Source organism: Callorhinus ursinus, unplaced genomic scaffold, assembly GCF_003265705.2.
Source record: "Callorhinus ursinus isolate GAN/ISIS: 27379988/994484 unplaced genomic scaffold, GSC_fseal_2.0 scaffold44, whole genome shotgun sequence".
Lineage (NCBI taxonomy): Eukaryota > Metazoa > Chordata > Mammalia > Carnivora > Otariidae > Callorhinus > Callorhinus ursinus.
This window is the reverse complement of record NW_027397106.1, coordinates 6006234-6025060: the sequence shown is the minus strand read 5'-3', so window position 1 is coordinate 6025060 and position 18827 is coordinate 6006234. Positions and strand designations below refer to the sequence as shown.

Here is an 18827-nt window from a genome sequence, read left to right as displayed (position 1 = left end):
CAAGCTACAAGAGATGATCAATTAAGAAAGAGCTACAGGCTTCACCATATCTGTTGAGTTGATACTACAATCTTCCTAATGGCCATTTAGATGCTAAAAGATACCACAGAAGAGCTTAAGAAAGAGGCACAAGGATAGATTGAAGGTGGGGTCAGGGTAGGTGAAGGTGGTTCGGATTAAATCCTGCTCAAAGGCAGATCAATGGAATATATAGTCTTCTTGATTAAAAGTTTTATTTAATCATAATTTATTCCTCTATTGTTTCATTAATACTGAGTAAAACAATGTATGTGTACTGGATTATTTTTTAGGATTAAATGTACAGAAAGGCACGAAAACCATAAGATTTCACCAAAAACTGCTGAATCTCAGGGAAAGAAAAGTTATAGACTTGGGGTCTGTGGAGGCGTTTGAGCTTTGATGCGAAAGCCCTTGCAGATAGACAAAAGTGCCAAAATTCAGGACTGCACAATCAGCAAGTCAGTGATTTGGGTGATACCAAGAACTCTATTGTTCTGTTACTTGGGAGTTGGAACATGAGGAAAAATGTCACTCCTTCTAGGGTAAGACAGGAAAATATAGCTCTCTGCAACAATTCGCCTCCTTCAAGCTTTGTTTTTTCTATTTAGCCCATTTGGGGAACGCAAGGGTTTTTAGTCAATTGTTTTGGAATAATTTCCTTTTCATATATTCTAGCATGGGTTTATGAAATACGCAGTATGTGATATATAATTCACCAAATTTGTATCTTCTAAGAAATTTTTCTGTACTACTTATTATTTTCCTCAAAATAGATTGTTTTAAAGTGTGATAACTTATACTCATTCAATGTTATTTTCTGTCTAGCAATAATAAGACCCCTAACAATACATGTTATTGATAAGGGACAGAAATAGGAAAATGTCTACCATTAGCAGAGAAGGCTGACTTACAGTATGTGTAGTTTCAATATGGATCAAACACTTGCTGGTTTGATCATTCTTTAAGGGTCTCAGGACTGCCTGTATATCTCACCAATAGCTAATATTGATTACAAGCACCAGAAGATTGTTGCAAAAGTAGTTTTACAAGTAGAAATTCAAACAAACTTGAAGAAACTTTTGTATTCTGAGACTCCCTGCAGGCCCTCTTCCCTTTGATTACTAAGCAACCACCAGCCTCACACAGCAAAAGTGCAGCTCTTTCTGTCCATGGGTCTTGTCCCCGTGCTACTTAAATAAACTTACTAAGTTGCACCATACATTGTCTCAAGAATTCTTTCTGTACCTGTACCAGATGACCCTGCATCATTTTGATTAATAGGTTAAAACACTGTTGTTCCATTTTACTTTATTTTTTCATAAACGTATGTTATCATAAAACATGTCAGGCACTGAATTATACACTAATTAATAACACATCTGTATTTCCAATTTTAAGTTATAATAAGAAAGCAGATATGTTAAAGAAAAAATGATAATTACCAAAAAATAATTCTATTCCCCATATTTAGGTATATTTTCTTCTAATGCTTCTTGTACATGAAGATTTTAATGTAATCCATTTATCAAGCAGTCCCAACTCCATGACCAATACATATGAAACTGGTTTTTTTCCAGTTACTTAATTCAACTGGGTTGTATAATCTCCACTTCCTTACATTTAAAGACATATCATCAGATCCTTAATGTTCTGATCATTTTGTTTAATATATGTATATTCTAGTTTAAGACATATATTTCATTGAAGTCTCACTCCTCCTCCTTCCCCAAATGTAAGTTTGAGCTGGGATCTCACCGTTCTGAAGAGGCCTAATCTGGCCCAGTCACATCCCCTCTACCACTCTCTAGTTAGCAATGGCTGACCAAAAGAATGACCTCAGGACAGCCATGGTACAAACCAGCTCTGATGGAGGCACATGGGAGTTCTTTGTAAGATCCCACTGATCCTGCTCAGTGCACAGTTCTCTGACTTAGAAGACTTGACTCCTATTCAGTCTCCTCTCTCCCACCTCTTCTCCTATACCAGCAGCACTCCACAGCCTCTTGCTGTTGAGAGAACTTCCCCTAACAACCACCTTGGATGTGACAATTACAGTCCAAAGTCAGCTGTCTACCAAGATGACCAATTGATTCCCCATCTGCCCCCCACCAAGGAAATTCATACATCATCCTTGCCATACCAAGCAGTGAGTAGGCTGGCAGATGTATTTCCACACACCTTTTCACCTTTTACACCCACCCCACCCCACCCTCATCTGTCAGCTTTTCTAATTCTCTCTCTGGCTCAGAGTGGCATAGAGGAAAGATCAGCAAGTCTACTGCTGAAGTAGATGTCTAACTGAGGAATGAGATCTCAGTCTATTCTGCTTGCAGGCATTTTCTGTTTTTGTGAGCTCTTCTCTTAGGCCCATATTCATTTGGATCCTACAAAAGAAAAGCAATCCTCCCTTCCCCCAAGAGAAAAGGAAATGACTTCTCGCCACAAACACTAAAATCCCAGGAAGGCCAATGAAATGAACACCCTCCCCAATCTGTTCCAATCCCAAATTTTTGTATAGCCAGGGAAGGAGAGGGTTGGTGATAACTAGCGGTAGCATCATCACAGGTTCTGTTATCTCTTACTAAGCCTTGAAAAGGGTGTCTGATGCCATTATTGGTAGCTATTATCAAATGTAGGGTATTTATGTTATGGGAATATAAACTGGCTTAGCCACTATGGAAAACAATATGAGGTTCCTTTAAAAAATTAAAAATGGATCTACCATATAATCCAACAATTCCACTTCTTGGTATATACCTAAAGGAAATGAAAATAGGATATCAAAGGGATATATGCAATCCTGTGTTTATTGCAGCATTATTCACAATAACTAAGATATGGGAACAATCTAAGTGCCCATCAAGAAATAAATGGATAGGGGGGCGGAGCAAGATGGCCGAGGAGTAGGAGACCTGGATTTCGTCTGGTCTCAGGAAATCAGCTGAATAGGGATCAAACCATTCTGAACACCTACGAACTCAACAGGAGATCGAAGAAAAGAATAGCAACAACTCTCTGAACAGAAAAGCGACCACTTTCTGGAAGGTAGGACGTGCGGAGAAGTGAATCCGAGGCGGTATTTGGGAGGACAGACGGCGGGGGAGGGAGCCTCCGTCGGCCGCTTCTGGCAAGAGATAGAGCTGTGGAGCACAAAATTGGAACTTTTAGAAGTCGGCTCCGCTGAGGGACGTCGCTCCACTGGCTAAGCGGGGGGTGGAACCCTCGCGGGACAGTGTGGTCTCAGGACCCTCGGGGTCACAGAAAGACTGGGGGGTGCCTGAGTGCGGCAGAGCTCCCGGGTATTGGAGCAGGGAAGCTGGCTGCAGAGACGGAGCCAAGGGGCAGGCTCTCAGCTCGGGGTTGCCATAAACTGTGATCCGTGGGACAGTCGGGCCACTGCTCCTCCAGCAGGGACCCCACAAGCGGCAGATCTGGGGAGACTCCCCTTCCTCCCCCGGGGAGGAGTGGCGCGGGAGCGCACCACAGGGATCTGCTGGGTTTGGAGACTCCACACGGGGTCGGGTGCCAGAGATGCAAACGGTCGGTCACAGGTCAGGTGAGCATGGAGTGCGCCGGAGACTGGGGAGACGGGAGTGATTGACTGCTTTTCTCTGGGGGCGCACTGAGGAGTGGAGCCCCAAGTTCTCGGCTCCTCCGGGGCAGAGATTGGAGGCCGCCATTTTTACTCTCGTCCTCCAAAGCGGTACAGGAAGCTTGCAGGGAACAAAAACTCCCAAGAGCAAACCCGAGCAGCTTGCTTAGCCTGGACTCACAAGGGCGGGGCAATTCCGCCTCCAGCAAAGACATTTGGGAACCACGGCAACAGGCCCCTCCCCCAGAAGATCAACACGGACAGCCAGCCAAACCAAGTTTACCAATCAATGAGAACAGCAGAACTCCAGCGCTAGGGGAATACTGCACATAGAATTCATGGCTTTTTTACCATGATTCATTAGTCTTTCAAAGTTCATTTTTTAACTGTTTTTTTTTTTATTTTTTCCCCTTTTTCAACCAAGATCTTATCAATCCCTTTTAAAAAAAAAACATTTTTATCTTTCATTTTTAGAGTCATATTCTATCCCTTCATAGTAGTTACCCTTATTTTTGGCATATGTATATAAGTTGTTCTCTCTTTAAAATTTTGACATACAGTTTCTTCTAACAGATCAAAATATACCCTAAATCACCACTGAATGGCTTTGTTCTAGTCTCCTGCCTGATCACATTCTCTCCGTTTTTTTTTAAATCTTCTTCTTTCTTTTTTCAAACAACTTCTTATCAATTCCTTTTATAATATCTTTTATAATTTTCATCTTTACAGTCATGTTCCATCCCTTCATTGTATCAACCTTTATTTTGTAAATATATGTTTTTCTTTCTTTAAAATTTTAGGAGGCACTTTCTTCTAACAGACCAAAATACACCCAAAAACTAGTGTGTGGCACTGATCTATGCACTAGCCTGATCATATGTGATCATATTCTGGTTTTTTTGTTTTGTTTTGTTCTGTTTTGGTTTATGTCTTTTTCTTTTTTTTCTCTCTTTCTTTTTTCTTTCTCTCCCTTTCTTCTCCCCTGGTTTCAGGTCTTTTCTGATTTGTTTAGAGTATATTTTCTGGGGACATTGTTAACCTGTTAGCATTTTGTTCTCTCATTCATCTATTCTCCTCTGGACAAAATGACAAGATGAAAAAAAATCACCTCAACAAAAAGAAAAAGAGGTAGTACCGTCTGCCAGGGACCTACTCCATACGGACATTAGTATGATGCCGGACCTAGAGTTCAGAATCATGATTTTAAAGATACTAGCTGGGCTTGAAAAAAGCATGGAGGTTATTAGAGAAACCCTTCCTGGAGAAATAAAAGAACTAAAATCTAACCAAGTCGAAATCTAAAAGGCTATTAATGAGGTGCAATCAAAAACGGGGGCACTAACTGCTAGGATAAATGAGGCAGAAGAGAGAATCAGCGATATAGATAATCAAATGATGGAAAGTAAAGAAGCTGAGAAAAAGAGAGAGAAACAACTACTGGATCACTAGGGCAGAATTCGAGAGATAAGCGATACAATAAGATGAAACAACATTAGAATAATTGGGATCCCAGAAGAAGAAGAAAGAGAGAGAGGGGCAGAAGGTATATTGGAGCAAATTATAGCAGAGAACTTCCCTAATGTGGGGAAGGAAACAGGCATCAAAATCCAGGAGACACAGAGAACCCCTCTCAAAATCAATAAAAATAGGTCAACACCCCGACATCTACTAGTAAAGCTTACGAGTCTCCGAGACAAAGAGAAAATCCTGAAAGCAGCTCGGGAGAAGAGATATGTAACCTATAATGGTAGAAACATTAGATTGGCAACAGACCTATCCACAGAGACCTGGCAGGCCAGAAAGGACTGGCATGATATCTTCAGAGCTCTAAACGAGAAAAATATGCAGCCAAGAATACTATATCCAGGTAGGCTGTGATTGAAAATTGAAGGAGAGATCAAAAGCTTCCAGGACAAACAAAAACTAAAGGAATTGGCAAACACGAAACCAGCCCTACAAGAAATATTGAAAGGTGTCCTCTAAGCAAAGAGAGAGCCTAAAAGTAACATAGACCAGAAAGGAACACGGACAATATACAGTAACAGTCACCTTACAGGCAATATAATGGCACTAAATTCATCTTTCAATAGTTACCCTGAATGTAAATGGGCTAAATGCCCCAATCAAAAGACACAGGCTATCAGACTGGATTAAAAAACAAGATCCATTGATATGCTGTCTGCAAGAGACTCATTTTAGACCCGAAGACACCCCCAGATTGAAAGTGAGGGTGTGGAAAACCATTTACCATGCTAATGGACATCAAAAGAAAGCTGGGGTGGCAATCCTTATATCAGACAAATTAGATTTTAAAGCAAAGACTATAATAAGAGCTGAGGGAGGACACTATATCCTACTTAAAGGGTCTATCCAACAAAAAGATCTAACAATTGTAAATATCTATGCCCCTAACATGGGAGCAGCCAATTATATAAGGCAATTAATAACAAAAGCAAAGAAACACATTGACAACAATACAATAATAGTGGGGGACTTTAACACCCCCCTCACTGAAATGGACAGATCATCTAAGCAAAAGATCAACAAGGAAATAAAGACTTTAAATGACACACTGGACCAAATGGACTTCACAGACATATTCAGAACATTCCATCCCAAAGCAACGGAATACACATTCTTCTCTAGTGCCCATGGAACATTCTCCAGAATTGATCACATCCTAGGTCACAAGTCAGGTCTCAACCGGTATCAAAAGATTGGGATTATTCCCTGCATATTTTCAGACCACAGTGCTTTGAAACTAGGACTCAATCACAAGAGGAAAGTCGGAAAGAACTCAAATACATGGAGGCTACAGAGCATCCTACTGAAGAATGAATGGGTCAACCAGGAAATTAAAGAAGAATTAAAAAAAATTCATGGAAACCAATGAAAATGAAAACACAACTGTTCAAAGTCTTTGGAATACAGTAAAGGCAGTCCTAAGAGGAAAGTATATAGCAATACAAGCCTTTCTCAAGAAACAAGAAAAGTCTCAAATACACAACCTAACCCTACACCTAAAGGAGCTAGAGAAAAAACAGCAAATAAAGCCCAAACCCAGCAGGAGAAGAGAAATAATAAAGATCAGAGCAGAAATCAATGAAATAGAAACCAAAAGAACAGTAGAGCAGATCAACGAAACTAGGAGCTGGCTCTTTGAAAGAATTAACAAGATTGATAAACCCCTGGCCAGACTTATCAAAAAGAAAAGAGAAATGACCCAAATCAACAAAATCATGAATGAAAGAGGAGAGATCACAGCCAACACCAAAGACATACAAACAATTATAAGAACGTATTATGAGCAACTCTATGCCAGCAAATTAGATAACCTGGAAGAAATGGATGCATTCCTAGAGATGTATCAACTACCAAAATTGAACCAGGAAGAAATAGAAAACCTGAACAGACCTATAACCACTAAGGAAATTGAAGCAGTCATCAAAAATCTCCCAACAGGGCGCCTGGGTGGCTCAGTTGGTTAAGCGACTGCCTTCAGCTCAGGTCATGATCTCAGGGTCCTGGGATCGAGCCCCGCATCGGGCTCCCTGCTCTGCGGGAAGCCTGCTTCTCCCTCTGACCCTCCCCCTGCTTGTGTTCCCTCTCTCGCTGCCTCTCTCTCTGTGTCAATTAAATAAATAAATAAAATCTTTAAAAATAAAAAAAAAATAAAAATAAATAAATCTCCCAACAAACAAAAGCCCAGGGCCAGATGGCTTCCCAGGGGAATTCTACCAAACATTTCAAGAAGAATTAATACCTATTCTTCTGAAACTGTTCCAAAAAATAGAAATGGAAGGAAAACTTCCAAACTCATTTTATGAAGCCACCATTACCTTGATCCCAAAACCAGACAAAGACCCCATCAAAAAGGAGAATTACAGACCAATATCCTTGATGAACATGGATGCAAAAATTCTCACCAAAATACTAGCCAATAGGATCCAACTGAACATTAAAAGGATTATTCACCATGACCAAGTGGCATTTATCCCTGGGCTGCAAGGTTGGTTCAACATCTGCAAATCAATCAACGTGATACAATATATTAACAAAAGAAAGAACAAGAATCATATGATCCTCTCAATAGATGCAGAAAAAGCATTTGACAAAGTACAGCATCCTTTCTTGATCAAAACTCTTCAGAGTAGGGGCGCCTGGGTGGCTCAGTCGTTAAGCGTCTGCCTTTGGCTCAGGTCATGATCCCAGGGTCCTGGGATCGAGCCCCACATCGGGCTCGCTGCTCGGTGGAAAGCCTGCTTCTCCCTCTCCCACTCCACCTGCTTGTGTTCCCTCTCTCTCGCTGTCTCTCTCTCTCTGTCAAAATGAATAAATAAAATCTTTAAAAAAATGAAATAGTATTAAAAGAAAACTTCAGAGTATAGGGATAGAGGGCACATACCTCAATATCATAAAAGTCCCCTATGAAAAATCTATAGCGAATATCATTCTCAATGCGGAAAAGCTGAGAGCTTTCCCATAAGGTCAGGAACCCGGCAGGGATGTCCACTATCACCACTGCTATTGAACACAGTATTAGAAGTCCTAGCCACAGCAATCAGACAACAAAAAGAAATCAAAGCCATCCAAATTGGCAAAGAGGAAGTAAAAGCAAGTTACACAGCAAGAATATATCTATGTGATCAACAGGTACAAGATAGTTCTAGAATCCTTTTGGGCTCCCTGTTCCAGAGTGTTCCATGCATCCATCAGTGATTCTTGATCTAAGAAGTATGTCCTGCCATGGTATTGCAGAACGAGGACAATGGGAGCCTATGCCAGGTGTCTCTGGATGTCTTGTTGTGGGGTAGCCTTTGGTTGTGAGGTTATCCTTACTTGATGCTGTTACTATGCTGTGTCCTTCTCTGCAATAACCATAGATTTGTAAGCATTGTTATTTGGGGTCCTGTGAGTGTCCTTTAGCAAACATTAACTGCTGCCATTAGTTCAGCTGGTATGAGAAAGGGGATTAAACGTCCACCCCCTGACTCATTTTTAACTAAAAATATGGCTAAGGCATTATTTAGATAGAAAAACTATGATTCTGCTAAAGGGGGTGGAAATGAATCATTAATGCCAGATGGTTGCCAAGTCACCCTTGGTTTGAAGTAGCACATGCTTTGAAAGCAATTACTGACATAAACTTTCCAGGGGAATCTGAACATGATAAAACCTAAGCCTCAGGATCTAACAAAATGGATTAGCAGGAAACTTCAAACTGACAGCAGGGTCTCATAATTCGGTTCCATGGTTGCTGCATTCAGCATTAGCAAAAATAAAAGCTCCAAGGGGTGCCTGGGTGGCTCAGTTGGTTAAGCGACTGCCTTCGGCTCAGGTCATGATCCTAGAGTCCCGGGATCGAGTCCCACATCGGGCTCCCTGCTGAGCAGGGAGTCTGCTTCTCCCTCTGACCCTCTTCCCTTTCGTGCTCTCTATCTTTCATTCTCTCTCAAATAAATAAATAAAATCTTTTAAAAAATAAATAAATAAAAAGCTCAGAATCTCCTTTGGTTGAGCTTTACCCTCTCTGGCCAGGAGGTGGCGCTTCAACCAAAGGAACCTGGGCAGACATACCTGATAAATGAGCTACATCTGTGAGACCAATTACTCTTAAAAAGGTGATTCAGGTGGGACAAATTAACAATGGCGGACAAGAAAACATAAAAGGAACGGATTGTTGAGTGAAAAGAATTTTGACTTTTCAGTGTGTTAAAAGCAAGCTCCCTGAAGAGCCCTTGTTGAAATGGCTATTGAGAATTTTAGACCAAGGGTCCAAGTCCCCATCCTTGAACACCACTAAGTGGAGAGAATGTTTGCTCACTCCTGAGGGAATGTTTGGGCTCACCTTGCATCTTCAAATGGCTGCTACCTTTGTGGCAATGGTTCGTGCAGCAGTGGCTAATTTACCAGGGGGATCAAGGAAGCCATGTGTCACACATACCCAGTCTGAGCTCCTGGTTCTGGTATATTTCACACACATGTTGGTGGTTTCTAACCAAGAGAGAAAGCATGTGCTGTGTGGCCCTGTGGAGCGAAGACAAGTGAGCTCCCTCCAGTCCTCTTCCCTTGCTATGAGGCAGCCTTTGGCTGTGACACATATCCTTATTTTAATGCTGCTGTCACATTGTATCCTTTTCCTGCAAATCACAGATTTGTAAGATTTGTCATTTTGGATCCTTGGAGTCTTCTTTGTCAATGGAAATCTGTCTGACTCCTGCCATTAGTACAAAAAAAAATCCTCTTGCCGTCTTGTAGTTTAGTAAGAGCTGAATAGGAAGTATGGGGGGTCAGCAGGCAGGCTGGCATGACTGACAGGGAAGGTTTCTCATGACCCATAGGGTTGGTCATATAGACCTCTGCAGTGAAGTCTGAACGAGCTAGGATTATTTTGCCCTAAACCCATAACCAAAGAGCCCACTGAGGATTTTGAGAAAGAGGAAAATTAGAAGATATTTGGGTCTGGGGAAATTTTATCTGGAGGAAGAATGCATTATAAGTACTCAAGAACTTTAAGTTCCCATAGGAACTTGGAAGCGGAAAGCAATAGATTTCTCTCTGAGCATTAAGCGGTGACACTTAATGGATTAGGCCAGTGATATGCAAAATGAAGATACGGCATAGTTGACCATTAATATATTCAATGTGTTGTTGTATGCAAAAATGTACAGAGTCGGCAGCTTGAACATGTCCCATGGAACCTTAATCCCAAGTTCAAACTTCCGGTTCTCCTGAACTGAGCTTCCACTGCTGCAGCCTTCGGGAAGCTGGGCCATGGGGCTTAGGCCCCCAGGGGAGTGCTGTCAGGAGCAGTGTGCAGGCCTCTCTCTCCAGGAGCTGAACGTGGGTTGCTGGGAAGAGTAGCCCGGGGCGGGGGCGGGGGACTGCCTTCTGTCAAGAGACTATCACCACTTACACAACTCAACCAGTCAGATTTCGGCCGTAATGAGCAAACAAAACAGTACACAGAGAAAGAGGTAAACATCAAGCAGCTAATAGAACAACCCCATAAAAAATGTGCAAGGAGATAGACCGAACAATGCCCACAGAGGAAAACACAGGGAGGACATTTAAAGAGATTCAAATACGGTCAAATAAAAGACATCCTGGAGAGAAAAAAAATAAAATAAAATAAAAAATAAAAGACATCCTGGAAACAAGAGCTATAATTTTCTTATTTTAAAACTCAGACTTCTGGTTTTGGCTCGGAGATGCAGAGGCCTGGCAAGCTATCACTCCTGCTCTTACAGTAAGAAAAAAGCTGGACAAACTGAAAGTCAACCACTTACCTTAGCCATCAGAGAACTGTCTTGGGCAGATGGCCATACAGAAATCTGGAGAAAAGAGTGTGCCTGCAGGGAGACCCAAGGCCTGAGCATTTGCTTACTCAGGACAGAAGCAGCTGGTGCCATCTAACCGAGGAGGAAGATTAAACTAGAAATGGTGACGGATTGCTGGAGGCCAAATGTGTGCTGTGTGAGGCCCTGAGGCTCCAGAGGGAAGTCAGGGAAGTTCCCACTTTCTTGCAGTCTGTTCCCCCAGGAACCCCACCTGGCTCTCAGAGGGAGGATGGTGGGGGGATGGGGTGACGCCAAAGAAAGCTGTCCCCCTGGGCTGGCTGGGGTCAGGGAACCGCAACCACCATCAAATCTCCCAGGCCCAAGCAGGAAATTCATCAATCCCCGCCTGAGGGTGCTGGTGCAGCCCTCTTCCAGCCAAAGAAAAGGGTTCAAACCCTTTAGCCTGTGGAAACTGGTGAAGCTGGAAAGACAAGAGTACTAAAACAGCCAAAACAATTCTGAGAAAACAAAATTGGATGACTCCCATCATCTCATTTCAGGACTTACTATAAAGTTACAGTAGTCAATATAGTGTTGGATCTGCAAAAGGCTAGCAAAGGAATAGACATGTAGAGCAATAAAACCAGAGAATCCAAATACAGATCCACACAAAGCGAGTGGACTGACTTCTAAAAGGCACAAAGGAAACTCAGTGGAGAAATGAGAGCCTTTTCAACCCGAGTGGCAGAGCAAATGCAAATTAAAAATAAAAGGCTAACTCCCCCACTAAAAATAAAGGAAGAGACTTCTCTCCCTCTTCCCTTTTCTTAGAGCATTCACTTTAGAAAACTTGTGAGTTCTTTCTCTGTCTCTTTGAAATGTATGTAAATCTTTTTAAAAGTTAAAAAGTCCCTTGCCAGCTTTATTACCGGGTAATGTCTTTCTCAAGGACCTAAGAACCAACTCTTCAAAACATAATTATCAGCGAAGACAGCACCCCTGTCTCCCAGTTTCTGGGGAAGGGTCCAAGCCTAACCTCAGAGCGCTTCACTCCAACTTGTAAAACTACCTCCTGTTATAATTATATGATACGTTTGTTTTCCTTTGGATAACGCCAGTTAGCAAACCCAAACAACCACCTCAACTACCAAGTGAGTCTAGAATGAGCCTAAGTGTGACAAATCAAATGGTGGTGTCGAGTTCTCTTACTTAAAGACTAGTTACTGTTTATCACGAGAACATGTATGTAATAAGCTATGTCTGCCTGGCTCTTGCTGGTAGAGTGGTAGGTAACCTTCATCCTCCTCCGAACTGCAGTGCTGGGCCCAAGGGAGACAACATTTATGAATGGTTCACCGGGTTCTGTATACGCTGGTGGTCTATTTTCTCTGGATATCACATTTTCATCTGATGATCCATTTAAACCACCAAAGGTTAACTTCCACACCAGAATCTATCTCTGGGACATCAATAGTCAGGGAACCATCTAATTAAAGACAACTGGAATATCTGCTTGTCTATTTCAAAGGTTTTGCTGTCATTTTGTTATTTAGTCACAGACTGCAACCCTGCTGATCCTCTGCCTGGAAGCATGGCCATTCGGTATTTGACCAACAGGGCAGAACATGACAGGATATTCAGACCATGGACCCAGTGCTATGCAATGTAATTCACATAATCGGTATGCGTTGTGAAGGAGCAGGGGACATCCTCTCCCTGGGCCCTGCATCTCTATATACAGCACAGACTTTGGGTGCATGCTACGCTGACTCCACTCCCTGTGTTTATCCTCTAGAGACTGAGAGACTCCCCAAAGATGTAAATGCTCTCAAGAGTAGAGCTTTATAGCTGTGGATTAGTTATGTCTAAGAGTCTGCTTGCAAGTCTTGCTTCTTTGGTGTATCAAAATATATTTTGTGATGTACTAAAGGTCCTGAACTCTATCAAATATTACAGTGCAGTTTAGCCTAATTTATTATCTGTATTAAGTTATAAAAGTACCCTTGGATGATTAGGAATTCTGTTATTATATTAAGCCCAGACCTATTTCTGAGTATGTGGAACTAGATCTTCAAATGGCTGTTGTGAAAAATGTTTTACCTCTTACCTTTGTCGGTTTGTAATAAGAAAACTTCCCTTTACCCTGTGTAGCTCAGAGAGCACCTGATGTATTCTCTCAACACAATAAATATGCTCCTGAAGGCATAGAAAGAAAAGGGGGTTACTGCAACCTTATTTTTGATGGTGGGGCATTGGAGACAATATGGGTTGGTTAGGAAATCTATTTTAGGAAGATAAAGGTTAAGCTGTTATAGAAGAGATCCCAAAATACAGTTCCTCAAATAAAATAGAAGATTACTTTTCTCTGAAGTCCAGAGATGTATGGGTAGTCCCGAGTGAAAGGCCCAAGTTCCTTCTATAATGTTGCTTTGTTATCTCCTAGGCAATTAGTCACCATTCGATCCTCATGCATGGCAAAGACCGATCATCCGGGACACCTGGGCGGCTCAGTCAGTTAAGCTCCCAACTCTTGGTTTCAGCTCAGGTCATGACCTCAGGGTTGTGCGATCAAGCCCTGCGTGGGGCTCTGTGCTCAGCCCAGAGTCTGCTTGAGATTCTCGCCCTCTCTTTCTGCCCCTCCCCCACCTCACACTTGTGGCGGCAAGCACTCTGTCTAAAAATAAATAAATAAAATATTTAAAAAAAAAAAAAAAAGATTGATCATCCCTCCTCAGTACTGCCCTTCCCTTCTATCTTTCAGTAATATAACTTTTCTGTGTCTTAGACACATGACTGCTCATGGAATACAGGAACCACATTTTCCAGCTCCGTGTCCTCAAAGCTGGTTAGCAGTCAAGGAGCTGATTAATTGTTGACTCTGGATGATGGATACAGAAGGATCAATACACTATTCTCTCTACTTCTGTATATGTTTAAACATGTTCACAATAAAAAGGTTTTGCCACATTTGTTTTGAAGTTTTTAATCAATTTGGATTTTATTTGAATTGCAATAAATAAAATAATAAAAAAATTTTGGATGACATGATAAATTTTTATTTTCTTCTTTTATAATTAAAATATCTTTAATATCTTTTTTCTTTTCTTAACTTTTTTTTTTTTTAGAGAGAGAGTGAACCATGGGGTTGGGGGGGGATGGGCAGACGGAGAGGGAGAGGGAGAGAGAGAATCTTAAGCAGACTCCACACTGAGTGCAGAGCCTGATGCAGGGCTCAATCTGACAAAACTGAGATCATGACCTGAGCAGAAATCAAGAGTCAGATGCTTAACCAAATGAGCCACCCAGGCACCCCAGTATCTTTTTTCATTTTTAAAGTATCTTCATTATCTTTTTCATTTTCTTTTATCATTATATTATTTGTATAATCATAAATATGATTTAAAACATAACGAAATGGGAAGGAAGGGAAATGAGAAGGAAGCAGGATGAAGGGAGGGAAGGAGGAAGGAAATTCCAGGTTTTTGTACCAGGAATCCTCAGAACTCTATATTTTTATCTTTAGACATCATTGGCCACCCTGGGTCCCCTCTTGTATGATGCAACCCACTGAAACAAGAGTGATTCAAGGAAGGAATAGTTGGCCCTTGGAGACCTCACTCACATTCAGAACAGGCCTCCTGCTTAAGAGCCTCTCCAGGGAGCTCCCTCACTCTCCAAGGTCTAGAGCTGAGATCAAGTCCCTCTGGCCATTGTTATGTGGGAGGCAAAGTCAAGAAGTCTTCCCCTTAGGCAGAAAGACTATAGGGATATTTCCTTGCTAAGAACTTCCACCCCTGAATCTTCTAAAGGAAAGACAAAGTTGAGGATAGCCCACAGAAGCCCTAGCCACATCTGGGGTTTTTGTTCCTGTGTTGGAAAAGATGTCATTTGGTTATCATCCACTGAGAGCATCTCTTGTTGGCCTAGGGTGCCCAGGTGAAGACAAATCTCCTCATTCATATCCATCTTCTAAAACTACCCACTCAGGAAACCTGTGAGTGTAGAAGCCACGAAGAGAGATCAGATCCTCACTTATCTCCTTCCTGAGTTGCTCATCAAAGAGAAAGGTGACAATTTTACTTTGTTCTGGTCTAGACCAAACCCTATAACTGTACATTTTACCAGGTGTTCTTGGTGTTCTTTTATCTCTCTTATCTCCTCTCTCTCTCTCTCTGTTTTTACCATCCCTGTGATGCACAGAAGAAGGTCCAAGTTTGACTTGATTTTATCCAAGTCCCCCAGTACCAACTCAGAGAATAGTACAATCTCCATGGACTGTGATGTAAAGTACTGAGATTACAGAAAAAAACAGTGGACAATGTAGATTCACAGAAACCCTGGAATGGGAAGACCTTGGAGTGGTTGATGTGCACAACCCTCACCTCCATTTTGAGGGCTTCCTCCTGCCTGGCTTCCATGAAATCAGCACACTCACATACCATTTTTTCTTGGGTTGACATAGAAGGGGAGAAAGGATTTCTATTTAGTACCAGTGATACCCAAAGAAGATGGTCCCTTAGTCTTTAGAATTTCTTTTTTTTTTTTAATCTTTAGAATTTCTAAGCTGGAATGGACTTCAGAACCATCTAGTTTTCCCAGATTTTTTTAATGAGAAACTCAAGTGACTTACTCTTGAACTTACTATGGCAGAGAAAAGTCTTGTACCATCATTAGGTATCACAATACCCCTATCAATCATTCATTCATCATGGTCTGTCAGCCAGATAGTCAGCCAAAATGTTCATTGCTTATTCACTGTGCCAGTCAGCCCTCCTGTGGTTTGAGCTCAGTTCCTTTTGGAACTAGAGAACAGCACTTCTCAGTGCTCTGGAGTCTATTCCCAAATGCTTTCCTTTCCTTCTCCAGTCTGGATAATCCCTGTTCTCTTCTCTGTCCTTTCTAGGTCAGATTGTCTACATTCGTCTTTCCCTTCTCCACCTTGGCCAATAGCTTCTTGCCCTGAGCCGAGAAGGACTAAGGAGGTCTGACATGGAAGGGGTGTGGCTGCTACACAGTCTGTCCTGGATCAGCAGTGAAGCTTTACTCCCAATGCCTCATCCCCAGGCATGCTCTGAGACTGATAACCCATGTGATCATTCTTTTCCATTCTTGTCCCTCTGAAAGGAGAACTTAAATGCTCCATAGAAGTTGGCAACATAACCACAGTCACCACATTTGTCCTCCTAGGACTATCCAGCAACCCTCAGATCCAGGCTGTGCTCTTTGTGCTCTTCCTGGGGATTTACCTCCTGACCCTAATGGGGAACCTGACAATGCTGCTGGTGATCAGAGCTGATTCTCACCTCCACAGGCCCATGTACTTCTCCCTGAGTCACCTCTCCTTCCTGGATGCTTTCTATTCCTCAGTCATTGTGCCTAAACTGCTAGAGAACCTTCTTTCCAAGTGGAAGACTATATCCCCCCTTGAGTGTTTCACCCAGATCTCCTTGGTCATATTTTCCGGGGCCACTGAAGCTTGCCTCCTTTCAGTCATGGCTTATGACTGGTTCCAGGCTGTGCACCACCCACTGTTGTATGTGGTGGCTATGAACAAGAAGGTATGTACTGGCCTGGTGAAAGCATCGTGGGCCATCGGAATGGGGACTGGCCTGGTTAACAGCATCCTTCTGGCTCAGCAGCACTTCTGTGGCCCCAATCTTGTCCGCACTTTTGCCTGCAAGCTTCCCTCAGTGCTCCTGCTGACCTGTTCTGACCCCTATATTAGTGTTGCTTCCATCCTGACCACCATGGCAGTCCTGGGCCTTGGTATGCTTGTCTTATTGCTGGGCTCCTACACTCGTATCATCATGACAGCCCTGGGAATCAACTCTGCCATGGGTCAGAGCAAGATCTTTTCCACCTGCTCTTCTCATTTTTGTGGTCACCATCTTTTATGGTTCAGGAGTTTTCAGGTATGTCATACTGTAACCTACTAAATGTAAATGTAGGATATCCCTTGCCCTAAATTGGCCTCAGTCTTGCAAAGTAGTAGGAAAATGACTCTACTGGAATTCAGAAGGCCTGGGTTCTAGTTCTGGCTCTCCTGTGGACTGGCTGTGTGAGTTAAAAAAATCCATTTTCTTTCTCAGGTCTCAATTGTCTAACTCTGAAAGATGAGCTTATACAAGGACTAGAGATTTCCTACTTTCATTAACTTATGATTAATAGCTCTCAAAAGGAAATCAGAGAGCCCTTGGTAGATTTTTATTCAGTGCTAGACAAAACAATAAAACATAGAACTCTTGAAACGGATGACATCTTTTTTTCCTACTGGAAAATGATGTCTCCAAAGCTTATTTGTGCTATAACTATTTATTAGGCACCTACTGTACACCAGCTGCTTTTACATGCTCAAGCTCAATTTTAGTATGTAGCATACCACAAGAGAAATATTATTAACCCCACTTTCAGGTAAGGAACTTAAGTTTCAAGAGTAACCAGGTAATTTCTCAAAGTTCCCAGAACAAGTTAGTAATGGAGCCATAGTATAAATCAAGTCGCACTGACTTAAAACATCATGCTCTTTCCTACCATACTTCTTTCAAACACAAACAGCTCTAGCTGACAAGTCCTCACTTACTAGGAGCAGAATAAATAATGGCCCATGGTGTCTACTGTGAACTGGAAATGGATTTATACAAATTGCTCCATACTTTTCTCACCTGCTTGTTACTTGAAGAGAAGGCAAGGGTGGAAAAGAATGATAAGGAATAATCCAGAAGTGCCCACCTGAGGCTGTGGACAAATCTTTTTATCTCTCTCTGTCTTTTTCCTCATATACCAAAAGGAGACAATAAGATTGCTCCTACCTACTTCACAGAAATGTTAGGAGGGATAAATTAGATGAAGAAAAATGACAGTAAAATGTATATCTTTTTAAATCGAGCATACCAGAACCCACAAAGAACATTCCAGTGATGATGGCCCTGTTGCAAAATAAAAAAATAATAATAATAATAATAATGCTTCTTTGGGAAATACCCCCAGTAAGACAAAACAAAATGTACCCCAAAATTTAACCTTATTATTTTGGATTCAAATCTTGTGCTTAACACATGTTTATCTTCCACTTCCATTTATCAAGCTTGGCTTCTTTTCTAAGGCAAAGAAAAATGTACATAAAAGGACAAATGTTTGTTCCACTAGCATTATACAAAATAACATGCCATGACTGAAGGTAATTCTCAGAGCCATAAATGTTGGGAACAATGACAGCATTATTAGAGTAAGCATACACTTTAGCAAGAAAAAATCCTCACAAGATACGAACATACAGTTGTATATACAGGGAAAAGGAGAAAAAAAATCCTTACATCTTTATCATAACTATCAAGAAAAGATGTTTTGAAGAGTATGAAATACTAGAGAAATGCATGAAAGTATTATTAGTTTTATTCTAACATGCAGCACTTGATGTCCTACAGAACTTTCTTTTTTCTCAAGGCAGCTCTTATAAGGTAAGATAAATCATGTTTAGAGACATTTGAAGGTAGAAATGACTGACTTCTCACTGTTCACACAGATGCTGCTACTGCTGTTAGTTGATTCAGCTCTAAGGACTCTCTTTGCAGAGTCTCTGGTACGGGACTGGGGCTGCCAACAGTATTGTGGCCATTGTTCTGAGCTCAGTTTACTCCTTTGTGCCATTCCCTTCAAGGTACATGACCCCAGCATCTGGCTCAGCCCTGGAGCAAGTGCTCTCTGTGCAGTACAGTGTGGTGACCCCGCTGCTAAACCCCCTCATTTACAGTCTGAAGAACCAGGAAGTGAAGGCAGCTCTCAGGAGGGTGCTGGCCAGGAAGCCCAAGCTACCTTCTAACCCAACTCCACTGCATCCTCATAACAGGAGAAACAGTTGTGCAACAGAAGAGGAGGCAGGAAGAGCTATCACCAGCTATCTCAACATTCCTCCTTCTCCAAAAGAGAAGCATTAG

The 18827-nt window shown here is 41.8% G+C and overlaps 1 protein-coding gene across 1 annotated transcript; it reads left to right on the top strand.

Annotated features, from left to right (window-relative positions):
- The first annotated feature begins 12537 nt into the window (after positions 1-12537).
- On the top strand, positions 12538-18827 carry OR5BS1 (olfactory receptor family 5 subfamily BS member 1). The gene is given in 4 exon segments (XM_025882729.1): positions 12538-12574; positions 16018-16768; positions 16770-16805; positions 18551-18827. Coding segments are annotated over 4 exon segments (1101 nt in total).